General features: G+C 40.4%; 1 protein-coding gene across 1 annotated transcript in view; it reads left to right on the top strand.

Moving 5' to 3' along the window:
• Positions 1-26001, top strand: part of fam184b (family with sequence similarity 184 member B) — a 30881-nt gene extending 4880 nt beyond the window's left edge. Inside the window, exons 2-18 of the mRNA XM_079261620.1 lie at positions 2346-2534; positions 4674-5345; positions 5898-6033; positions 7923-8074; positions 8198-8743; positions 12257-12364; positions 12479-12777; positions 14826-14970; positions 15166-15285; positions 15532-15664; positions 15980-16110; positions 16465-16580; positions 18209-18568; positions 18694-18808; positions 21929-22036; positions 24897-25294; positions 25393-26001. Of these exons, the coding sequence (XP_079117746.1) occupies positions 2346-2534; positions 4674-5345; positions 5898-6033; positions 7923-8074; positions 8198-8743; positions 12257-12364; positions 12479-12777; positions 14826-14970; positions 15166-15285; positions 15532-15664; positions 15980-16110; positions 16465-16580; positions 18209-18568; positions 18694-18808; positions 21929-22036; positions 24897-25294; positions 25393-25465 (3801 nt within the window). The 3' untranslated portion in view covers positions 25466-26001. The remainder of the gene's footprint in view (positions 1-2345; positions 2535-4673; positions 5346-5897; positions 6034-7922; positions 8075-8197; positions 8744-12256; positions 12365-12478; positions 12778-14825; positions 14971-15165; positions 15286-15531; positions 15665-15979; positions 16111-16464; positions 16581-18208; positions 18569-18693; positions 18809-21928; positions 22037-24896; positions 25295-25392) is intronic.
• Positions 26002-26548: the final 547 nt, after the last annotated feature.

The raw sequence follows: 26548 nt of genomic DNA, 5'->3' as shown, positions 1-26548 counted from the left end.
ACAAACAGGCATATATTAAAAATAAAAAAAGGGAATAAAATGGATGTATGTTTATGTTACTTTGCATTTTAAATAATGCAAAGTATTATTTAAAATCCAGGCATCATTTTCATTTGGTTTAACTAGTGCAAAACAGCATGGAAATATGTTTTAACCCTGCTGTTTCAAACACAATAGTTAAACAGCCATGAAGACAGGTATATCAAATCATTTACTGATAATTGTAAGAGCTTCTTCGTGGAAAAGGGGACAAGAAGGATCAGCTCATGTCAGTGGCTGCACTCCCTGCTGCTTCTGCAAATAAAAAGAGAACAGATCTCAGCCTGCTTTGGAAATCTCCTGGAAACCAAGCTGTCCCTGAACAGTGCAGGCAGCATGCTAATGAACCCACTTTAAGATTGAGACATTCAACCATCACAGATGGGGTGTAATGGTCAGGTGGGCTTCACAATCCCTTAGGGTCCCGACGTCCAGGTGGAAACTGCTCGTCTGAATCATTACCAGGTTTTAGAAGAATCTACATTAAGCCGTGCATGTTTGTCTTCCTTTCCGTCCTTTCAAAGCGGCTGATGAACCCCTCACACACAGCCCTCTCAGAGCTTGCCCTAATTTCAGTGCACCCTTCATTCCTCTGTGTCATGAGTCACAGTTAGCGAGCCAAAGTTCATGCAGCGTGACGTGATTGAATGGCCGGCGTGACAAACTGAACATGTTTGTCAGGATTCCAAGAGAAGGATCAATAAGAGGAGATGGATTGTATATAAAAAAAAAAAGTCAGATTATTTGAGATTGATCGTGTTAAGGCAGTGTCAATGTGTGGAAAAAGGAGGGTTTGTAACATACCCGCACACACACACACACACATGGGGAATGTCCAGCAGTGCTGTGCCAGCTGTGTGCTGCAGACAGAGAGGCGTCTGGATAAAATATGAGCCCATGTATCTCCTGCGTAAACCTGTGTGTGCATGCACGAAGACACACACGGCCACTGGAAGTGGGTAAGTGAGACGTCAGGGTCACCAGGACCAGATGATGGCACTGTCAACATGGCGTAGAGGTTAAAGTGAGTAGTGGGGGTAAACAGACCATATTTCATACAGTATGCCAGTCATACACTATAATAGGGAAGGGGGAGAGACACGGCGTGCATGTGAGCAGGCGTCACTGCCTAAAGATGGACTGAACCACCACATCTTTCTAAGGTTACAGCAGATCAACATAGTTTGTTACGTTACTTATAACCTTTACTATCTATGATTTTGTATTGATGAGTTTCTACATCAGAACCACTTTCATATTTGTCATTTTAATGGTACTGGCTCAAAATATTGGATGTGTTTATGGGCTTGTGTTGGTATTGGTTGCTGTTGTGATGTAACTCTCTTGAATAGTTTTAAAGAAATAAAAATAAATGAGTTAACAAGCCTAAAGAGACAAATACATTGTAGGTCTAACAGGGAATCCTAAATACTTCCTAACATGCTTCGAATTATTATTATTATTATTATTATTATTATTATTATTATTATTATTATTATTTCTCACATGGTTATACAAAAGGTAAAGCAAGACTTTACAGTACAAAAAAACAAAAAAAACAAACAGGGCACCATGCTCGAAAAGGAGCAGAAAAAAGAACATTTCTTGTAATATCTGCCCCTTTTTTTTAAAGAAAACATAAAGCACCAATAAATGGTTATTGATTTTCTTAGCGATACTCAATGAAAGAATAAGCCAAACAAAGCAGACTGAATATAGATCATGTCACACGGTGATAAACAAGTATAAAGTAATGCCTGGTTTGGTCCCTCATCAGGAATTTGGACCCCCATTCGAGCGTTTAGCACGATTTAAAATTAGTGACACAACCCATTTCCTAAATCTAACATGGCAGTTTGGTGCAACAGAGGTGGTAAAAACAGCAGAGATAAACACTGCATTTGCTGTTTGCTTAAAATTGGTCACACATAGTAGCACTGACCAAGTTTTCTGTGAACATGGAACACCCAGCCCTGCAGGTTGAAATAAAAAAAACAGATTAAAAACAGATACTTTATGTGTTTACAATGTGAATTATTTATACATAAATTGGATGAAAGCAGATGTGTGTTTATTGCCTGTTATTGTTAATATTTGCTAACCAGGTCAGTGGAATACACATGTAGCTCATTAAACATCCCCTATTGTGATTTGCAAGAAGAATTCTACAAGAATTATTCATGCTTTATATGTACAACTTGTATAAATTGACATCATAAAGGCCATTCAAATATAAAATAACATGTTTTCTTTAAAGGAGAGCACAGTTTCTTCTTCATTGTCTGTTTTTTTTTTCCTCTCTCCAGGTGATTTACTCTCTGAACATGAAGAATGAGGAGCAGGAAGCAGCCCTGCAGGCCTTGAGCCATGCTCACCACGACGAGTTGCACCGCATCCTGATGGAGACGTGTCACGAAGGGGAGGGCTCTGCATTAAGGACACGTCTCCTTGAGCTGCAGGAATCTCTAGATGAGCAGCAGCGAGTTGGAGCCCAGGTGTGTGCGTGTGTGAGTGGTGGCATATAATGTGATGTGTAAACTCCCAGCTGTCATGATCATGATCCACAACAGTTTCCAAGTTTCAAGCACCATGATAGTACCTATGTAGTATGACAGTATTTATAAACAGCATACCTGTTTTTCTTTACATGCTTGTTTTATTCCAGTTAATGTCACTGGACAAACAATCACCCACACTCACAAAATCAAATACAATATCAAAGCTTTCAAAACAGGCACAGACACATAATGTGATCAGAGATGGAATAACTCTTGCTTATAAGACTCAGAAAGCCTCAACGCTCCACATAAACCTCTTTATGTTTCTTTTTAAAGGTGGAGTATGTAAGATTTTCAATATTTTCAAAATAAATTAACTAATAAAATAACTACAATCATAATTAGCAAGTTTTTGAACATGTAGGTTCCAGTCTGTCCATATTTGATGCGTTATTAAATTACAAGTTTAATTAATGACAAATGACAAAAAGCATGGTATGCAAACATTTAAGAAGGGTCTTTGTCATTAATTAAACTTGTAATTTAATAACACATCAAATATGGACCGACTGGAACCTACATGTTTAAAAAAAACAAAAAACTATCTAATTATGATTGTAGTTATTTTTTATTCATTCATTCATTCATTCATTCATTTTCTGAACCGCTTATTCCAATTCAGGGTCGCGGGGAAGCTGGAGCCTATCCCAGCTGGCTTTGGGCGACAGGCAGGGTACACCCTGGACAGCTCGCCAGTCCATCGCAGGGCCATAGTTATTTTTTAGTTAATTTTTTTTTTTTTTAAATATTGAAAATCTTACATACTCCACCTTTAAAGCATAAATGTGTATAAATACAGTCAAGTTTCCAGTAAAGCTGCTTTCATTCACATATTTTTCTCTTTCTTTTGTCAGACAGCTGAAAGCATCAGAGACTGAGAAATAAATAATAATAATAAATGTCAGCTTGCAGTTGCACGAAGCGTTTCCTTACTGAAGTTCTGTTCTAATAAAATCCTGATTTTAGAACCACAGCAAAGTCTAGTAGCTTAAAGATCATTTATTTGCAGCAGTTTTTCAGTGAAACTTACATGTACAATGATCTTCCACGGAGAACGTTTGAAAGGAGGAGAAAGTCTTGTACTTTTTATTGTACAGCATTGTTCTACATTCATCAGTCAACAGCTTGATTCCTTCCTTATGCATGTCTCCAGGGATCACGATGGGGGTCCATTCAAGTGGAGAGGTAAAACTAGATTGACTTAGCTGTTATGCGCCCCCAGATGGCAGAAACTTTTATTATATCAGCTCGTACTCTTCATTTGTAAATAAAAAATACTTTTATTTTCCAGAAAATCCACCATCAAACTTAATTTTGAGACATTTTTTTAAACTGATCTGGGCGTTGTACTAAAGTGGTTTCTTATGCGTTGGGCTTTTCAACATCTGTTATGATGAATAACCATGGCAACAGAGGAGTTTCTTACCAGCAAGATCCACTGATTAAGATCTCCAAAACCAGATTAATGAGAAAAAAAACAGCAAATTCCACACAAGCTGAAGAGGAAAGCAAGAGGATGTGGGGCAGGAGTAAGGCAGAGAGGGAAACTTCTTCCAGCTGGTCTAATGGGAAATATGGATTACCTCGACACAGAACAAATATAGAGAGTGCAGTATTGTGTGTTTCACACAGGTATGGCTACAGTAACACATCCCTGAGTCTAACTCAGGGCTGGTCTTCCTTCCATGAGGCCTGCAGCCCTGCAGGTTTTGATGTCTCCCTCCTCTGGCACACATGACTCAAATGAATGAGTCATTGTGCAGAACTTGTTAGGTTGTTGAATCCAAAGATTGAGTCAGGCATGTTGGAGCACAGAAAAATGCTAAGTATTGATTGAACGTCACAACACTGTAATACATTTGACCATTTATGGTCTAATTTCTGGTCTTTTTCAAAGTTTACACTCAGTGTTTACACTTTTTGGATGATGTAGGAAAAGACGTTTGCATGTTTCTCTACAAACGTAGATGAACTTTGAGATGTTGCAATGTTAGAATAATGTGTTTTAATCGTTGCCTTGTAAGAAAGCTGTAAGTTCAGCGTGGAGTTCATCCTGTTATCCTCTGTGCTCTTCAGGTTCAGGCAGATTTTGAATGCTTCCGCATGCTGGCAGAGGAGAGGGAGCGTGAGACCGAAGCAGAGCTGAGGAAAGAGTTTGAGGAGAAGCTCCAAGCTGCAGAGAAAGAGCTCCAGGAGGCCAAAAGTCAGATTAGCACTACCCAGGAGGAGAGCCTGAGACTGAGCGCAGAACTGGAGAAAGCCGGGGAACAGATCCAGGATCTGAGCACCAAATGTGAGGAGCTTCAGAAAGCAGCTGATGACGAGAAAGAGAAGAAAGAGGAGAGGCAGAGAGAGGATGAGGAGAAAGAAAAACAGGAGCAGGAGAGAAGAACTGAAAAGCACGAGGACTTGGAGAGATTGAACGCCCTCCAGGAGGAGCTGAAGGCGCTGAAGGAGGAGCGGGACAGAGCGGAGGAGGAGAAGCGGCAGGCGGTGAAAGAGGAGCGGGAGCAGTGGGAACAGAAGGTGAACGATCTGAACAAAGAGAAGGAGCAAACGAGGAAGAAAATCGAGGCGGAATGGAGGGAGGAGCGGCAAAGGTGGGAGGAGAGGGAGGAGGAGGAGAAGAAGGGGATGCACAGCGCTCTGAGGGAGAGAGTGAAACTGGCTGAAGCCGAGGTGGAAAGTCACCTGGAGAAGCTGGCGGAGAGCAAGAGAAACACGGTGAAGCTGCAAGAGAGGATACAGGTACACACATGTGTTTTCCCCCCATCCTCAAACTGGAGTCCAGAGCTGTAAGACGGGAGGTGAAATGTTGCAGCTTCCTCTTCTTAATACCCCCAGCTAATGATTGTGTTGATGGGAAAAGGAGGAGCGAGGCAAAGCGGGGGGGGGGGGGGGGGGGGGGGGGTCATGCTTGTCTAACCACAGGCTGCCCTCTCTTAGTGCTATTCCCTCTGCCAAATATCTGCTAATGAGTAGTTTGAGCAGGATAGATTGGCTGCACCGCTACCATTACCACCTCACGCATGAGCATTGAGAAGCCCTGGGAGAGCTGGCATGGAGCTGACATAAGCCCTAACAGCAGACCATTAAAGGCTCACTGCTGGGCAAGACAGCTCCCTGACTCACCACATTTCATCCCTCATGTTTTCCTTCCGCACCGCCTGCTTCTCCGACTTGCATCCCTTCTTTCCCTTCTCATAATCTGTGTTATGTTTGCCACTGGCTTCTCTTTTTCTTTATACATTCTTGTTTGTTTTTTTTTGTTTTTTTTTTTACGCCTCCCTGTCCCCCCAGGACCTGGAAGAGGAGCTGGAGCTGGATCGGAAGCGCGTGTCTGAGGCTGAAGGCGTGGTTAAACGGGCGGAGGAGGAGTTAGCGGTCGCCAAGGAGAGACTGCTGCTGCAGGAGGACGAGCTGCAGAGCAAAGCAGGTAGTCCTTTCATTGTGACGCTCACACACCTGTCTGCAGCAGGTAGCTGCCAGGAAATGTCAACGCAGCTGAAGCCAGTGCAGTTTCCTCATCCATTCAGACTAATTAAGTTTTCCCCTCATTCCACAGTAATAAAAACAGATAACTTAACACACTCGCATAATATATCCTCCAAAAAGGCAAACAGCTTCATCAAGTTGTCATTACGCCCAGTCAGCTAAAAAGCCGTGATAGTTATAAAGTGCATGAGAAGGGATTTTGTTTTAGGTCCTTCCCCATTAGAGCTGCAAACCGTGAAGCTTCAGTAACTCTGTTGCTTTTGCTCCAATTCTTCCTGTTTTCATTGTTTTTCTTTTTTTTTTTTTTTCCTGCAGCAAAAACACCCAGAAGGTCTATAAAAACACTGTCATGATATATTCCCAATTTCCTTCCACTACTTAGATCCCAAACTCAGACTGAAGTTGATGTTTTTATGATTCATATAATTTTCTTTAAAATGTTTTGTCAGCATTTTCTAAAAAATACTCATCTTTTAGTCAGAAAGTGCAGAAGTAGTTCAGTCAAAAGCGACTCAGAATCTTCCAGATGATCTTAAAGAAATTAAGTTTGTATCTCATGACCGGTTGCATAGTTTCAGATGGATTTCAGCTGGTACACTGTTTGAGATAATAACTTACTGGATTCTCATGATTGCATCTTGATTATGATGTAGTGCTTAGTACAGAAAAGCAGTGGAGAGAAAAAAATCTGTACTTTAAATGCATTTTATCTGTATTAAGTAAATTAATTAAACATTATTATCTTCACAAATCTTTATTTGCCTTATGATAAAATCAGCATAAACTTTTGTTTTTTTTTCTGGATGAAAAATCAGAAGACATGCAGAAGAACTGAAAAGCATAAAGTGATATATGCACAGTGACGTCTCATCTAATTGAGATCAATAACCCTTCAAAGGCATTATAAGCGTATGATAGGATTAACCGGAGAGTCTACTATACACCAAATTGATTACTTGTCTTTAATGTTCCCAAACACTTACCTTGTTGGGAGTCTGGCCACAGGTAGATGGAACGGATCAGTCTTCACTCAGTTTCATTGAAAATAACATGTTGAAAGTGGCTCAAACTGTCAAGACACTGCACAGCACCTCAGCAAACTGGCCTGTTCACAAAGTTACCTGTCAAGTAAGAAGAAATTAAAAGATAATTATTGCCCTGTCTATAAACAATGAGTCTCTGTCCCTTTCTGTTTTGTTTAAATGCTAATATTAACAGTTGCTTGTTGTTTGTTTAAGAGATTAAAAAACCCAAAATTTGAAAAAACAAATGAAAAAACACCCGTCAGATTGCCTAACAGGGATATACAACTTTAAACAAAACACTGGCAGAGCTTAATGAACTTATATATTTCTTAATCAAATGAAAAAAAAAAAAAAAAAAAACTGCTGGTGAGAATTTTATTTCGATATGAAGCCATATTCACCAGGCTATGTGGTGCAGTGAATGTAGCGTCATTAAAAGTGACAGAAATCTCCTGCAAATCTAAACTACTGACTGAGATGTTCTTAAACCTGGAAGTCCCAAACAAAAGTGCTGGGATTATTATTATTATTACATTTTCCTTATAGGTGCCTTTCTAGACACTCAAGCTCACCGTTTAAAAACATGGTGCAAAATAAAATAAAAATATTTCTTATATTCTGTCTTTTTCTTAGTCAACAGATTCTAGGATTTCAGATTCCCTCGATCTGCTTTGACCTCAACTTTTTTTTTTTTTTTCATTTTAGGTGAAAACATAACTGATCAGTTACCTTGTTTGTGTGTTGTGATTTGGCATTTGTGTTTGCTTTCATCCCTGTGTTTTATCATCTGGTGTGTGTCCGTCAGAAGAGCTCCTGAATCGTGGGGGCTGTGAGGTGTGTGTTTGCGCTGAAATAGAGGAGCTGAGGAGCCAGGTGAGTCGTCTGCAGAGCAGGAACAGGGAGCTGGAGCTGCAGAGCAGCGGCAGAAACAGTGACCACGCCCGGCAGATACGCCAGGTAACACACACACACACCCACACACACACACACACACACACACCAGATAAACAAGTTCAGAATGGAGAAAAAATGATTTGTATGTTTGATAAAACCTGGGTGAATACTGTGTTCCCCTCGCAGCACGCTGAAGCTCTGTCCAGTTTGCGTTCAGAGATGGTGAGAGCCCAGACCGAGGAGCTGCGGCGCATCCAAAAGCACGCAGACGATGAGAGGGATAAACTCCAGAAGGAGATGGAAAAAGAGAAGGAGAGTCTGCAGAAGGAGAGGGAGCAAGAAAAGGAACGTTTTGAAAAGGACAGAAACAGAATGCGCCGAGAAAAAGACGAAGAGAAGCAAGTACTGCAGAAAGAAGCGGAGGAGCTGAAGGAACGTCTGCGGCGTGAAAAAGAGGAGGAGGTGGACCGCCTTCGCAAAGAACTGGAGGTGGAGAGGGTCCGAGTTCGGTCCCAGTTGGACAAGAGCATTGAACAGGTCGAGGCGGAGAGAGCCAACGTGCAGCAGAAGCTGGAGGAGGAGAAGAGGAGGCTGGTGGAGAAAGCTGAGGAGGACAGGAGGCGGCTGAAGGAGCAGGTGCGGAAGGCGATAGAGGAGGTGATGAGGAGGCATGCGGCTGAGTTAAACAGCATCCAGGAAGCGCTGAGCTCAGAGAGGAAGACCAACCAAGAGGTCAGCCTCCGTCTGCACACCCACACACAGGAAGGGGTTTACTATGCTGCATACTTTCAGAAGAACAATTTTTATCATCTGAAATGATAAAAAGCTAAAAAAAAAAAAAAAACATGACTAGTTTACATAAAAATACAATTAATTTTAGCTTTCGTCACTTTCGCGTCAGGAATCTTCTTCACATTTTTTCCAACCTAGGAACATCTTGCGAGGCTGCTTGTTGTCGCAGGCTAAGTTGTTGCGTCAGACTGGACGAATAGCTTACTTCTCTCCCCCAGTTTAGCAAAAAAATGGAAATACAGTAAGTGTTTGACCTTTTCAATGATTTTCTATTCATTTTTACCATCATGTAGTTGGTATTTTTACATTAGATCAGCAGAATAGTGAGCTACAACATACGTCTCAGCTGTAGGGCATGCGATGACCTGCAGCAATGTGGAGGACTTATCAAATGCAAAAGTGATTATGTTTAAAAAAAAAAAAAAAAGATTTAGAAGAAAAAATTTTTGACTTTGAGTTAATGACAAAACTTTACTCTATTGTAGTCCCCTTCTGGGTATCTCTTACCTGATCCCTCCCATCCAGATATCTGATGATTCTCCAAACTGGGAGCGCCCTCACCACCATCTGCTGCATGGAACAAGCTGGCTACTCTTTTGTAATTCTCAAACCAATCTTAAAAAAAGGGGGAAAAAGGTAAAAGACAGAAAAATTTTGTCAAATGAAAAAACGAATTTTTTCTCTTTTATACGGCATTAAACCATTTAAATTGAATATTAACATATCAGGTGTTTTTTTTAGATTAAAATAAATGGTTTTTTTTTTTTACACAAATAAGACTTCAGAGTGTAATAAATAAGAACACAGCAAACTAATGTGACTTTTTTTAAGAATATTAAAAATAGCTTTCTGTTCAGCGTTTCTGCTGAATAATAAAGGATTAATTATTACTTTCAGCTTCAGTCAGACTTTGAATGTCATCGTATGGGGTGCAGGAACAAACTGCTACTAATAATAATGTTTCCTCTCATGCTTCAGAGCAGCTACCTCCGCTGTCTGAGTGTGTGGTGACGATCATTTGTGCTTTTGTTAAAATTATGACATTCAGCTAATCACACACAGAAATCAGGCTTGTTCAGCCGAATCAAACCTGGATGAAAGTCGACTCTTAACGTTTCTCAGGTTTTACATATCAGGACATAATAATAATAATAAAAAAGGGATCAAACTCAAAAATAGAAGCTATTTATCAACTTTCTCAAGTCTAAGAATCTCTCCTACTCCTCCAGATATTTAAGGGACCTCCAGAGGTGTCCTAAGTGGTTCGTGAGTTTCCTGTAGAGGCGAGTAGAGCGGGTATAATCTACATTACTGATTTAATGAGGGATGTTGGTTTAGCAGTAATCAAAAGAAATTTTTTTTACATTTTTTAAAGAATTAAATCATGGCACATTTCTTTTTGAATGATTGCTGATATATATGTTGTTTAATTTGGTTGATTTATTGTCAAAAGATACACTCCCATTGTCCTTCTAAAGGTTCATTGAGACGTTTCTCTAAGATACTTACATAATTCCTAGATAAACGGTTCATTCAGTGGACTTAGAGGTGACACCATATGGATTCAGTTTGAGGCATTTTGAGCTGTCGTAACCACGCTCTGAGACTGACTCGTTTAAGTGCAGCTTTTAGTAAGGAATCTTTTTATTCACAAGTCAACTCTTTTGCAGCATGCTTAGGAGTAATTCTAAGAAATTTGATGAATATGGCTCAAGGTCTTTTCCAGGTCTTTAGGTGAGGTAAATTCAACCTCAACAAAAAAAAAAAAACAGCACTTCAGGCCGGTTCCACCACAACCTTTCAATCAGGTCGCGGTCTGGACTTGTGTGCTTATAGGATCATTGGCCTGTTACATAACCGGGCTCAACCAGCGCTGTCAGTCCGGTGGCCTCGCTTTTGTCTCTGGAATACTTTGGCATACAGATGAGTTTACGGTCTATTCGATGGCTGCAAGATGCCCAGTAACTACAAAAGACAAGGCCAGAAAAAGACATCACCTTGCCACCACCGAACTGCTGATAGTTGGTTTGAGGCATTTGAGCCGACATGCTGTGTTTGCACCACGACCAAACGTCACAGTTTTCAAAAATACGTCTTTTTGATTGTTCTGATGCAACTTTGCAAACCTAGACTTCCTGCCATGTTCTTTTTGTTCAGAACATCTCTCGTGGCAGTCTTTATACAGCTGTACTGTCCATCAGTCCATTAGTCCATCTGTCAATCAGTCCATCTGTCCATCAGTCCATCTGTCCATCTGTCCATCTGTCCATCAGTCCATTGGTCCATTGGTCCATCCATCCGTCCATCCATCCATCCATCCATCCATCAATCCATTCATCCATCCATTCATCCGTCCATCCATCCATCCATCCATCAATCCATTCATCCATCCATTCATCCATCCATTCATCCATTCATCCGTCCATCTATCCATCCATCCATCATCCGTCCATCCATCCGTCCATCCATCCATTGTTTTAACCTCTTAGTCTAATTCAGGGTCTGAAGCTGGAGCCTATCCCAGCAATCATTGGGCAAGAGGCAGGGTGCACACTGGACAGGTTGCCAGTCCATCACACAGAAAGACAAACAGCCATTCACGCCCACAATAACTCCTACGGACAATTTAGAGAAGCCATTTAACTTAACATGCGTGCCTTATGACAGTTGTACTGTCATGAACTTTGGTGTTAAACGGAGGCCTGGAGAGTCTGAGATGTAGCTTTAGTGGGTTCTCTGATAATTATTTGATTTTGGGAAGAACTCCAAACTGTTTGAAAATGACCTCCTAACCTCTCCCACATGTATGGGCAACAGCAGTTGCTGGTGGCGCTTAAGGTGCTCATGTACTTTAGATTAGCAGCACCTGGTTGGGACTTACTTTCTGAGGTAACAAATATGGGGGTTTTCACACACTTCTTCTGCATTTTCCTTTAATTCTGTCAGATAAATCGTGGCATGGTGTATTATTCTGAGTTCATTATCAAAGGTCATTTCTAATTACGTTCCTACAAGTAAAACAACAGACTATGTGAGTTTTTATATGTAAACCTGACCAGCAGCCTTTTACTAAAAATATTCATAGAGAATTACAGCTATTTAAAAGACGGAAAAGTTTAAGAGAATTGGCAAGAAACCATCACTGTACTGCATAAATGTTTCCTCTGTTATCATCATGGTTCTCTCGTGACCCCTGAGGGCTTTCCCACCCACACATTGTGCTATGAGCATGATTAATGGATAAATCTTGCGCTCAGTGTAAATGTATAATTAAAAGAGATTTGATCATATAAATGCTTGACCTTTCAGCCTTGTCGTGACGCGAGCATGATTTGCACTGTGTATTTATTAGGCTGATTACTAGGATCATGTCAGAATAGCAGGGTCAAGTTAAAATGAAAAGATTAATTGCTGCTGTAGTCGTGTTTTTATGAGGGGAAATATTTTTTTAAGGTGTGCGCACGTTTGGAAGAAGAGAGGAGAGCTGCGGCGGCGTTACGTAATGGGCTGGAGAAGGAGAGAGACGACCTGAGGACAAAGCTGAAGGATGCCACCACTGAGGTCAGAAGTGACGGAGTGTGTCTTATTACTTCATAAATATGGAAGCATCCATAAACAATCTGCTCTGACATCCTCCAGCTATGACGAGATAGGGAAATGTTTCTTTGCTTTCAGATTTCTCGGCTGGAGGAAGCGATCCAGCAGAATGGAAAGAAAGAAAAGGCGGCCTCCGAAGCTTCTCCCTCGTGCGGCCCTCAGTGCTCTCGTCTGGAGGAGGAGCTTCATCAGGCCCATGGTCGACTGGCTCGGGTTCAAGAGGAGGCAGAGAGGCAGCGTGACAGACAGCAAAAAGAGATCGCGTCCCTGAGGGCCGACAAGCATCGACTGGAGGAGAAAGTCCTGGAGCAGAGCCGGAAGAACACGGAGAAGAGCCTTCTAGAGCAGAGCCAGCGGCACACAGAGGACCGGATCAGGTAGCGCCCCAAAGAGGAGCTACAAGACCTGCTTTAATAATCTCCCTTTGAGCTTAGCTTCAGTGATCAGAGTTATGGCTTTACAGATGTGAAATTTGTTTCATCAGAGCAGTGACATGCCCAGACATTAGTTGGCATAATAAATATATGTGAGTAATGACGCATCATCAGTACATGCAGCTCTGTGCAAAAGTCTTGAGCCAAACTCTACGTCTTTATATTTTACTTTCAAGAAGTCATACTTTATTGTAATTGTTTAAAATGGCTTTAAGTAATGTTTGCAATACATATTTGCAATATTAGCAATATTCTTCCAGGCTTTCTGGAGATCTTCAAATGTTTTTCTTAAAAAATTTGCATTTATTTATTTTTTTGCTCATTTTCTTTCCAGTCACTGTAAGTGATCGTTTTCCGAGGAGTTTGTCTTTTGTGAGGCACTTCACACTGAGCTATGACTCATTCAAACATAAAAAGGCACCTAATGTAAGAGATGAACCAGTGCTGTGTCTACACTTAACAGAAAACTTAGCGAAGATCCCATTTTAAACCTTTAGGCCGTTTGTTGCTTGCAGCCTGTCTCAAGGACACACAGTTTGATGATACAGTATTCTTACAACAAGTTCATCCGCAAAAACCTGGCCTATCTAAGCACTGTTTGTCATGTTTACTTCAATTTTTTGAAGACACTGGGGAAGCAGAAGACAAAAGCATAGATTGAATTTATTTATTTTTATTCATATTCTCATTCTCAGTCCTGCAGTTCTATATCTGTGTTATTCTTGAACTTTGTGCAGTATTTCCTTGTAGTTTTTAAGACACTGTAGAAATAACAAAAACATTTAATAGCAGATGAGCAGTATCTAAAGGTCTTGGCACCAACCTGAGCGATGCATCCGAACCTTTCGTCCACAGGTGTCAGACTCCAGTCCTGGAGGGCCGGTATCCTGGTTTTTGTTGTCACCATGCTCCAACACACCTGACCGAAATGAATAAATAGGTTGACAAGATGCTGCTGGATCCATTTGATTTGAATCAGTTGTGTTGGTAGAAGGAAACAACAAAACCCTGCTGGATACCAGCCCTCCAGGACTGGAGTTTGACACCCCTGCTTTAGTCGATCCATCTTCTGTTCACTGAAGCCTTATCCAGGAAGGGTGGCTGTCCAGAAGTCATCTTTAAGAAAGGGAAACAGGAAGAAAGGACAGAAGTATGTCAAATGAAACATGACACTGGACTGAAAACCAGTGGGAAAAAAATGCCTTATGTCGTTTTAAAAATACATCATTGAAGTAAAGAAAGGCAGCCAACATCCAAAAGAAACGTTTGAAATAACATTTAAGAAACCTGGAGGTCTGTTCCTGAAGATTGCTGAAAGAAATGACAGGAAATTGTGTTTAATGACCAAAGCTGTACAAACTGTTTTTTTATATTTCTGTTTGCCTGTTTCAATAAATGGCTGCGCTTGTTTTTCTGTTTTCTTGGCAATATATAAAGAAATGAGGGATGGCTCAAGACTTTTTCATGGTTCTTTAATTGAAAATCAGTATCATGGTTCAAACAGACATTAGCTGTTGTAGAAAATCCATTTTACTCTCCTGTGCCTCTGAATTATTCTGTATAGTTTGCCTTCATTGATCATTATGCATTGACTGTATGTAGTACACACAGCAAAAAGAGCCATTTACATTTTAAATTATGAAATATTAATGAGTTTAATTACCCTAATATATCTTCATTTTTAACACTGTTGCATAAGAGATTAAAAAAAAGCCTGTTTGCTTTGGAAAAAAAAACTTAAATTTCTTTTATCTGTTTATATGCTAATAGCAAGATGTAGTGTTTCTATGTTTTCTGCAATCAAGTTGTTAATAAGTAGTCAAGCTGCAACCGTGCACATTAAGCCAAAATTAATAGTTCTCTTTAACAATGCGGAACACAGGAAAACAAGAGCAATGATCAGGCAGCAGGAGTGTAGCAGGAAGAAATAAATAGTCATTTTGCATGTAGGTTAACTCTGTCTCACTCCTCGTTCTGCTACGTCCCCCCAGGGCAGAGTGTGAGGAGCGGCTCAGAGCGGAGTTCAGGATAGAGATGAATGCTGCCGTTGCTGAGAGTGAACAGAGGTGGGCAGGACGGGAACAGGAGATGCAGACTCAGATAAATGAGCTGCAGGATCAGCTGTCTGAGCTGCAGGTGAGCCTTCCACTAAAAGTGCAAATATATATAAAATCTCAATTTTTTATTTTTTTATTTTTTTACAAAAAGTTCCATCAGAAGTCTGCTTTCGTTATTTCAGGTGCACATGTTTGCTAATTCGCGGTAGCATCATCTGCACTAAATCAGTTCTGAACTTTCAAATCTTTTGCTCTCCATTTGCCACCAATAAAGGTGGAGAAAAAGAAAGCGGGACAGGGAGACGATTGCCATGGCAACCCTGAAATTGACAGGTTGCGAAAGGAGGTTCAAGACACCAAGGAGATAAATAGGAAACTGAGGGATCTGCTGCAGGTACACACACAAACACCACGCGCTTTAAAAAAACCATATGTTGGCTACTTCGTGGATTTTCTCTGTGATGAATAATTTAGCAGCTTTGATGAAAGCTTTCCAGTGAAGAGCCAACGTAATGTTTTTTCTTTGAGTGTTCGGCTCCAGAGATGCATGCATTTAGGACACGATGCTGTGGGCTTAAAGAATGCAGCTGGTGCAAAAAAAAAAAAAAAAAAAGACAAAATGTGTCCCATTGTGTTGAAGGAGCCCCAAGCCCAGTCTTCAGCTGAAGAGAGACACAGTCACGCCGTGGCTCTGCAGGCATTGGAGAGGCAAGCAAAAGAAGATCTGCTGTCTGAGAGGAACAGGCTTCAGACAATGCACCACCTGGAGCTCGGTAACACACACACACACACACACGCGCACATGCACATAAACATAAACACACCACAGCACAAGGACACGGAGGAAAAAATCTGAAAAACAGCTGCATGAACAAAATGAGAGAGCACACACACACACACACACACACACACACACTCACTCACTCGCACAGAGCGATATACACTTTGAGATTACAAATTCAACACTGAAGTCACTATTGCTATGGATACACTTCACCATGGCAACAGCAGAGTGGTACCTGTAACAGTTTTGTTTGTGGTTTTGCGTGTGTGTGTGTGTGTGTGTGTGTGTGTGTGTGTGATATCAGATAAGCAGCGTGCAGAGTTGACCCAGCAGCACACCGAGTGGAGCAGACAGATGACCCAAAGACACATGCAGCAGATAGAAGACCTACAGGCCCAACTACAAGCACACACACAGATGATGGCTCTGCAACAGGTGACACACTTGCTGCAACAACCACAGCGCAGAGTATTAATCCCTGTGTGTGCACAGACGCGAGGACTTTATTTATCCGCGTTTTCTGTCCCGTACTCTGCTGATTTAATCTGCTTCTGTTTGCACATAAAAGCAAAGCCCTGCAGTAGAGATATGACATCATTTTTCATATCAATGAAATCCTCTGAGGCTGTGGAGTTAAGCCAGCACTACTACGATGTGTAGCAGAACTAAACCACATTAAAGGTTGAAATCTTAACTTTGATAGAAATATTGACCATAAAAATCCCCCTTTATCCCTTTTATCTGTTTGGTTTTGTGTGTGTGTGTGTGTGTGTGTGTGTGTGTGTAAAGGACCTGAAGCAGCAGAACCAATATCAGGTGTTTGAGCGGCAGCTGGACGAGAGTCGCTGTGCTGTCCTGGAGCTTCAGAGGGAAAATGCAACACTGAAGAAACAGCTAAAAGAACGGTAGGTAGAGTCATCTGTTACTCTGTTAAGGTGCAGCTATTAATTCATTTATTATTTTTGACTCATGTAGTGACATTTTTTACTTGAGAAATGTGAGGCAACTTTGAATCTATTGTTTTACACCCTTGTGCAAATTAATCTGATCAAAGCATTTCTTTTACCTGTTTTTCTTATCAGTCGTACCACGTACTACAGTGTTGGATCTCTATTCCCAGTAATCGCTATAATAAATTACAACTTGTATATTAAAGTTTTGGTGAAAAAGGCCATACCGGACATGGTTAAGGCATTCCCCTATGATTCTAGCAACTTTCAACAGGACCGCGCAGCCTGCCAGACCCCTACACAAAGCGAAGGATTTTATGACGAGAAACAAGTTACAGGTTCTTGGAATGGCCTGGAAATTCACCGGACTTAAATCCTATTGAGAATGTTTCTTCTGTCATAAAACATAGACTCAGAAAAATGGAACACCCTACGAAAACTAATTCACGTTTGGTATTGAGACCCAGAAATCCAGGAAAGCTGTCAAAACCTAGTTGATTTTGTGCCAAATCGGGTCCGGAAAGTATGAAAGGTCAAGAGTGGACATACTTCCAATTGAAATGTAAAACAAAAGTAGAAATTCAGCTTAAAAAAAGGTTATATTTCAATTATTTCATGATTTTTCAGTTTTTTTTTCTCTCTTGACTGGATAATTTGCACAAGGGTGTATCTTTGAGGTTATTGAGGTATGAAGTTTAATCTGACACTGGAGAAGGGGGAAAAAGTCCAGCTGTCAGACATGAAGTGCCTTAAAGTGCAGTACCTTTAATGTCCACTAGGCGATGGCCTCTCCAGCTCCCTTTAAAACAATTTCAGTTTCTATGAAGACATATTTAATCCATTAATTTGAATAATAAATGCAACATGATTCTTCTCTGCTCTTAGTGTTTTGTTTTCCTTGAAGACCTGTGCATGATAAGACAGAAAGAGTTAGACTGTGTGTGGATAACTGCTCTCTTGTTGTTTGCTCCAATTAAACAACTGAAATTCCTGCATGATTTCCATGATGATGTTATCATTCCTATTTTTGGCAGTTTTTGACCAAGCTGTTGTACACTAATGTATATGTATGTGCATATGTGCATGTGCATGTGACTTGATAAGTCACGTGCACATGCATTTTCACCAAAAATCTGACAATCTCAAAAGCGCCTGTAATTTAAACCTTGCTGCAGATGAGGGTTACTCAGTCCGGTCCTATGAGAGCCGGAATCCAGCAGGTTTTCAGTGCATTCCTGCTTCAACACATTTGAATCTAATTAAATGAATTTAACACTTTTGATGATCTGCACAATAACTGATTAATTTGAGTCTGGTGTTGGAGCAGGGACACATGGAAAAACTGCTGGATTCTGGCTTTCATAGGGCTGGATTAAGTAATCCTGCTGTAGTCCTACAACTGAGCTATGCAGCAAGTAAGAAATGGCTGACAAGTCTCAATAGCAATAGAGGCTGCAGTTTGAGGGTCATATCCACAGTCTCAAGATCCAATTTTTCAATTTCACTTACCAGTATATCACTTTTCATTTGTTCCACTAATGCATAGTCAGCTTTTATCATTTCAAGTTGCTGCTTCTTTTCAGGTCAGTGCAGAAAAATCCTGAAACTGAAGAAAAAGAAGAGGAAGAGAGTGCCGAGCTGAGGAAAAAGAGAGATGCACAGCTGGAGGAAGAAGCACAACGTCTGAAGGAGGAGGTAGAAAAACTGAGGGTGGAAATGGAGAAACTGGAGGAGTCACAGAAACACTGGGAGGAGAAGAAAGACGATGACCTGAAAGAAGAAGAAGTCGATGAAGAGAAAAAGAAGGAGCGAGAGGAGGAGAAGAGGAGAGAGGAAGTGGAGGAGATCAAGAGGGAGCACAAGAAGGAGATGCAGAGTTTGGTGTCTGAGTACAGCAGCGCCCAGAATCACCTGCAAGCTCGAATAGTGGCTCTGGAGAACGAGTGAGTAGAGGACAGACACAGCACACACACACAGAAAGTTGAAAATGAAAACACTGAGGCCGACCGAGCATCAGGTGTTGGTGTGTGAGAAAAGGTGTGTGTTTGTGTATTTGATTTAACTGCAGACTGCGTGAGCGGGAGGAACGGTGCAGGAGGAGGGAACCCCGATGTGACGACCTGCAGCTGGGGAGACTCCAGGAGAGACTGACAGAGAGAGACCAGCTTATTAAACGCTTAGTGGTGGGAACACACACATGCACACAACAAACCTATTTTCTCTTTGAACGCTTCTTTTATTCCATCATATTAAATATTATATGTTGCTGTATTAAGGGACAAAGCTGATGGCACTCTATGTTATTTTCATCAAACCCCATAAAACTCCCCAAAAACATCAGTGAGTAGATTTAATTAGGTTTATTATGTGCTCATTATCTGTCCCATGATACTCCAATGTTGCCCTAAAACTACTAAGGAGCACCTAAACTCAAGCTCACATCTTTCTTCTGCCAGAGCGTTTTTGCCGTTTTGGTTGTGGGAATGTTCCCCAAAAGTTTGTTTCCCTCTTGGTTTAATTCATCGGGGATATTTTGTGGTTCCCTGAACATTCTCCAATGTTCTCCTAACATTGAGAATGTGGGAACCTTCTGGCAACCTTTGCAGAACTTTGCAGTTTGCTTGTACTTCATTAAAAAATAGCTTCTGGCGTTAACATAAACTTTAATTGCTTATTTAGAAGAACAAAAGATTCGTCTCAAAGAGCTTATACGTAGAATATATTGTCCTGGATTTTTCTTGCTGACAGGAAAACAGCCTGCATGGTTCTATACTTACCCCATTTAATACTTTAGCATTAAAATGCATAAGTATAGCATTAAATCTGATCGAATTAACTCTTACAAATTCACTGGATGGTTCTGCCCTCTACTTATGGTATGGCATCTTGATGCCGACACCTCATAAGGTTCTGTGTGACTTCTAGTTATGCTTCTTTCAGGTTTATTTCTCTTTAGTGATCATTTTCAAAGAAATAATTTACTGTAATCCTAAATTTCCCCACTGGGGATGAATAAAGTATCTATCTATCTATCTATCTATCTATCTATCTATCTATCTATCTATCTATCTATCTATCTATCTATCTATCTATCTATCTATTAATAATAACTAATTATTGACTAATTATTAACTATTATTGGTCCTTGGGACCATTACAGCTGATAACAGAGCGAGAGAGAGCGAGAGAGAGAGAGAGAGAGAGAGAGAGAGAGAGAGAGAGAGAGAGAGAGAGACTCATTCGAAATGTACTGCAGTTTTCCTGAATCATGTGTTGTGGGACAAAAAACAAAGAGTCTGGATGAGTTAGTAAAAGATTAGAAAAGGTTTATTAGAATAAGACAAGTAAATAACAAGTGAATACAAGTAGAACATGCCAGTCTGCAGTTGCAACCAGAGAAATTATTCAGACGTCCGTATCTGAGCTCTGACCACGAGGTTAGAGAAGAACATCCTTGGACATCCCGGCTCCTGGAATGTGATAGAAAGTGTCCCATCCTTGGGATAACAGTATGGTTCTTAATAACCTGTCACAGATTATCATCGTCCTCCTGACCAGATTAATTTCCAGGGTCAGGTCGCCACAAACCAGCAATGTAGAGTTGTAAATTCAGATAGCACAACCAGAACTCACACACTGATGTGGAGCACAAGATTAATGACGCTGAGCATGTATAAAGAGAGATACCAGAAAGAGCAGAATGTAATAGGAGATATAAAATGTGACATTTCCTCCAGAAAAGAATTCCCATTTTGCTTCTGTTAAGCATCAACCACACCTCGCCACCTCAGACTTGATTATACAAACCTCAGTTTATCCATTAGGCCGTTTCACACAGGCCATTCAGGCAGAATGTGACTGTGTTTTTGATGAATCATGAGTGAAAGTTTGGAGACATCATGGACTACGTCTGTAAACAAGCCGGAATCATGGAACACATCGCTACTGTCAGCAACTCAGTTGTTATTGACCGGATTCTGATGAGCGGCTTGATGTGTGTAAGCACATGTCGTTGCAGTCCTTAGGAATACCACAGCTTAATGACCATGTCTGTTTTGTTTTCATGCCAGTAAGGTGTTACTGGCACATGAGTAGGGCTACTTCCTGAACCAGGCAGCTTTTGCTGCTAAGCCTCCATCCATAAAAGTCCACTGTTCTGATTGGCTTGCTTCTGGAAGCCTACGTAGGGACAGTGCCCAGCGCCCGTTGAACATAGCATAGAAAGAACGTGTTTTTACAAAGTTTGCTTCCTTACTTGAAACTTTATCAGTGTTTATGTGTGCATATTTATTTTTATCCGTAGAAAAAGCAAACTATGTTCTCTGTAAGGATATTAATTGTTGCATTGGGTGATTCTTACTTCATTACTCTAAACAAAAGCAATGTTGTTAATATTAAGTTATAATATTAAATCTCGTCTTGCTTGTCATAATAGGTGCAAATGGGAAGAAATACACCACAGAAATCATTTTCCAGCTAATATACTGTCTCAACAATGCCTGCAAACTGCAGTACCTTTATTCCTTTTTATAGCTTCTCCGACACTGTAAAGCAACTACATGCACACGTATGTGCAATATGACATAGCTTAAAGCTGATAAATAATCAGGATGCATAATTGTAAAGACTCATATTTTTATTTTTCTTTGAATAATGTTTACATTTGAGCAATTAATAATCCTGCATTCAATCCATCCATCCATCCATCCATTACATCCATCCGTCCATCCTGCTTAATTTATTTTAAGGAATTATCCTGCAACAGTGAAGCCAATCACATATTTTCCATTAATAGAATAGGTTTGATCATAAATCCCAGAACTGTTTGAAGTTTCCATGCGTCTGAATTCTTCCACATCTTGTAGTGAATGACATGTAACTGCAACGTCCTCTATTTTATTTCCTTCTGGGACGTTTGTTGCAGAGCTTCTGCTTTATGACTAGTCTCTTATCTAAAGGGAATATCTTCCCCCCTAAACATGATATAGACAATGAACACACCTATGTGGCAATCAAAGCTTCCATCTGTAGATAGAGGCAAAGACTCCAGATGGTCCATTCTTGAAACATTTGGACACAACTTACACAGCCTCACTAGTCATCTGTGTTCATACGTGTAGAAATAAATAGCTTTTTTTTTTTTTTTTAAAAAAAGTCCTCTAATAGACTTTTTTTGTGTGCACCATATGTGTGACATGATGCAGCATTGCAATCAAGTGCACCCTCCAGACACAACACAAATAAAACACCACCAATTGTGAATAAGGCCAGTGAAAGTCCTTCCTCATCCTCCTTCCCTGCAGGAAGAGAGGCATCAGCTGCAGCTCCACCCTCCTGTTGCCGGGGACAACAGCACCCTCAGGCTCAGTGACAGCAAGTCCCGCCCCGGGAGTGTCACGCCAACCATGAGGGTGAGTTTGTCAGTTCGGGTCATACGAATATTTTTTGCATCAAATGCGCCTTCTTTCAGGCTGACATCTTTGTGTGTGACACAAGCTCACCCACTCCACACATCTCCACTCTGTTGTTAGGACACGCCACCTCCATCACACTGCTTTTATTTCCATTACATCTGGTCAGTAAAGATAAAGACCTGTCCATTAGGGTTTTACTGGTGGTCCCTCAAATACAGAATATAACTTGCAGATGTTGAGACAGTAAATGAGAAGGCTGATAACCTTATTTGTGTTTATGTTTCTGAGACAGCTGCAGCCAGAGGAGTTATGTGTTCAAGTTGTCTGTCTCTTAGTCAGGGCCGGATTAAAATGCACAGGCCCCTGGGCCCAGAGTGTTCCAGGGGCCCCGTTCCGCACCATAACATTGTAAAAATTGTGAAATGACATTTCTAGCATCTCTCAGCCAGTGGTACCAGTAGCAATACACTAGATACTGTGGTGTAACTATCTTTTATATATGTTTTTTTCATCCACACCCACTGGAGGCCCCACATGGGCATCCAATGGGTGTGGGCCCCTGGGCCCGTGCCCATAATGCCCATTGGATGATCCGGCCTCGCTCTTTGTACATCCAGAAATCTGATCCAGTGTGATCTAAGGAAATCATTTGGGCAGAAAAGTTCACTTGGGCTCAATGAAGAAGGTGTTTGGATTTGATGGTTAAAATATACTGTGTCCTCACAAAAATAAAGAAATAAATAAAATGGCTTGATTTTGCTGAAATACCACAGCTTGTGATCCGTGTTGACGTGAAGATGAATATCTGAGCTGGAATGTTATGTTTACAAGCAGTAGCTCATTGTCCTGTGGTACAGCCTAAAGATTGCAGATAGATCAAGCTGTGGTGGAGATCAAAGTTCAGATTACTGAGACAGAGAGGGAAAAAAGCACATGTGGAGTAATTAACCAATCAAACATGTTCTGTTTAGTCGAGCTTTATTTATTTAGTGCCACAACAAAGTCATCGCATGGTGCTTTTACAGACACAGTCCAATTCAATACAATTCATCACAGTCCCATTAGAATCCACTTCCAATAAACCCATTATATGGTCCACACTAGTCCAGTTGGGAAATTAATATTTCATAAAAAATAATTTTCTTTCTGAGGAAACAGCTTGCATTAAGTTTTTGCTTCCATCAGTCTCCTTTGCATCATATGCAAAAGGATGTTGAGCTAAAGTGGAAAACAAAATATTTAGATATTTAAATATTTCTTTTTTTATTTTTTGAATAAATTAAAAACAAATAAATTAATTCATTAATTAAAAAAAAAAACTCGCTTTGAACAAGAAGGAAAACCTCCAACAGAACCAGACTCAGGAAGGTGGTAACCTCAACAAGTTTGGAGGGCAGAGGACAAGAAAGACGGGTCAACAGAACCATAACTGATGGAATAAAAGAAAAGAGCAGGGGTTGCATGTAAAGGTTGCAGGATGGTAGATCTCTGGACTTGGGCACCCCTGTTTTAACCTAATGGTGTCCTGAACCCAAACTGGGAGCTGGTTCCATGAGAGGGACCTGATATAGCGGAAGGTTCTGCATCCCGTTTTTATTTTTAGAAACTGAAGAAGCTGCAAATAAAACTGCAGTCTGAGAGCAATGTCCTCTGTTGGGAAGATAAGACTTTTTAGATGGAGGTCGGTTTAATAAGCGAGTTGAAGAATTTTTTTGTCCTATCCTGGATTTTACAGAGAACTAATGAGGAGAAGCTAAAATTAGAGAAATACTTTCTTACCTGCTAAATTTCAGCAGAACCCTGAACGGATCAGGTGATGTTCTGCTCTTTTGGTCCACTGAAAACCCCCAAAGTTCTGGTTGGGCTCATAAGGATGACCTCCACTGAATGGATCCTCTCAATATAACATATACAACCATATGGAGATTATTCTGGCTGTTGAGTGTGTATGAAAAAAAAAACCTAAACATTGATCTAATAATAAAACTCGTAACTTTTTCTCTGCTTTATAAAAAGTGTAACCAGCAGTGATGGATATAATGTTCCATTAAGTGTTTTTACACCTTTAGTTTTATTACTGTATCACATTACAAATAGTTATTAGTCCTTTTAGGGCTAAAACATTCAGTGTTTGTGGCATCACAGGTTTTAGTTTTTAATTTGCTACAGAAGTGCCAGTTTTCTGATTGACAGTTGTGCTCTTATGTATTCATCCCCTTTCATTAAAGAAAAGGCTGAATTTACAACAGTCACTCAGTTACCTGGAGACTTAAAAAAGGAACAATAACTACAAATTTGCAAAAATATAATTTAGTAATATAAGACACTGTTTTTTCATTTAATTGAGTTGAAGAAAAAAAAAAAACAAATAAAAAATTGGTCCTGGACAAATTAGAGCACTTTTCTGTTGAACAGTGGGACAAAATACCTGTCAACAGGTGCAGAAGTCTGACTGAGAGGAACAGAAAACACCTGACTGTAGCGGAAACATTAAAGGATTGTTCAACTAAATATTAGTTTATGACTGATGTAATATGTAATAAATTATTTTACTTGTTTGCTTTTATTAAAAAAAAAAAAAAAAAAAAATTCTATTGAACCAGAATTAGAAAATAATGTAAATATTTTATAAAATCTTTATTTATTATTACTTTAGTCAATTTCAGCTTATTTTACTGGCAGCTGTTTTTTTTTCCTTCTTTAATCAAAGGGTATGAATAAATATGAGCACAATTGTATGTCATCACTAAAAAAAAAAAAAAAAAGAAGAAAGATCCTGACAGGAGGATGATGGACGTGCTTCTTTCATGCTGGTTTTTAAACATCTCTTCCCTGCGTGTGTTTAATCATCTGACAGAGGAAGCCTGCGGAGTCTCCTCCTCGTGTCACCAGCACCCCCAGCACTGCTGCCTATGACAGGAGCATCTTCCTTCCCCAGTCCTCCTCCTTGTCTTCCTCCACCTCCTCAGTCCATCAGCGCTCTTCCTCGACCCTCCCCCACCCGTCCACCTCCCATCCTCACACCTCCCCCCACTACTCCACCTCCTCTCTTCCACATAAGCACACCTCCCTCTCCCTAAGCCAACATTCCTCCCCCTCCGTCCCTCGCTCCACCAGATCCAGGACCTCCTGCATCCCTCCCACGCCGGCACCGACTGCTCCGCTTCCCGTCTGCCCTTCACCTCAGACGGGCATCCGATACGTGTCCCCCTCCTGCCAGGAGCCACATGCATACTTGCAGGCCCAATCAATCAGGTATGGACAATTTAATATCAGATAAAAAAAAACAAACAAAAAAAAAACACTCCAAATATTTGTTGTCCATCATTACTGTTTTTTTCTGTGTTTTGCAGGGGCCCATACCTGGAACAGAGGGGGATTGAAGGGCTGAAGCAGGAGTGGTTTACCAAATACTTCTCCTTCTGAGCACAAGCACACAGGACACACACAAAGCAGCTGCAAATACATCTCATTTACAGCTCATTGCTTACATTACTTCCCACACAAAAAACACACACACACACACACACACACACTCCTAAAGCACACATACAGACATCAACAGATTCATGGGCTCATCACCAGCAAGGCCATCTCAAACATTGCCTCAAAGCTCAACCAAAAAGTGCTTCTCAACACATGCCTGACCTCTTCTCAGAACATAACGCCTGCCTGATCTTGTCTGTATAATTTCAGATGTTCCCACATCCCTTTTGTAAAAGGCGGTCTTCCTTTTTTAATGCAACTTTTGCTCTGATCTCATCACTTATTCCAGGCTTTTTTCTTTTCTTTTTTTTTTTTTAAAATATAAACAGTGTAACTTTGAGAATGGAAGTGTTCAACATATTCAGTCAAGATCCACATCATAATGGACACATGCGACTCATCGTACCAAAATTAAGCTTGTTTCGATGCAAAAATGTATAATAATGTTAAGGAAATTGAATAAACATATTTTGTTTTTCTAAGTGTTTCTTTTTCCCATTTATGGGTCTTTGAGGGGAAGGGATGGACTTCTCTTCAGACCTAAATACAGAGTACTTATTCAGTTAAAGTGTGTGTAGCTCTACTGCTTCACTGTCATGCTCAAGTTTCCACAAGGACAAACACACCAGCGCTGGCTTTCCACATTTGACTGTCATTAATATGGAGAAATCATTTAAATGTAATAGTTTAATGTAAATTTACTCTAGAAAGAGAAACTGTATTCTGATCAAGCACACAGTTAGGAATTTGTCTAATTAAATCCTGATAAATCAATTTGTTGCACATAGAGTAATTGATATGGTTTATTCTGATGGGTGAATATTTTACAGACTCCTCTCTATTATCAGTCCATTCAGATTTGAGACTTTGTGAGCAGGTAAACAAATGTTTAATGTCTTTGTTTGCATATCAACATGCTGAAAACTCTCATTTACTTGTTCTCATTTTTAATAATCACATGTAGGATTTGATTTTGAGTTGCAATTCAACATGTGGAGAAATTGCATGTCATTGAAGCATGTA

The sequence above is a fragment of the Telmatherina bonti genome, assembly GCF_933228915.1.
Source record: "Telmatherina bonti genome assembly, chromosome: 3".
Classification (NCBI taxonomy): Eukaryota; Metazoa; Chordata; class Actinopteri; order Atheriniformes; family Telmatherinidae; genus Telmatherina; species Telmatherina bonti.
Note: the sequence above shows the minus strand (reverse complement) of the source record. Positions and strands in the feature narration are given on the sequence as shown.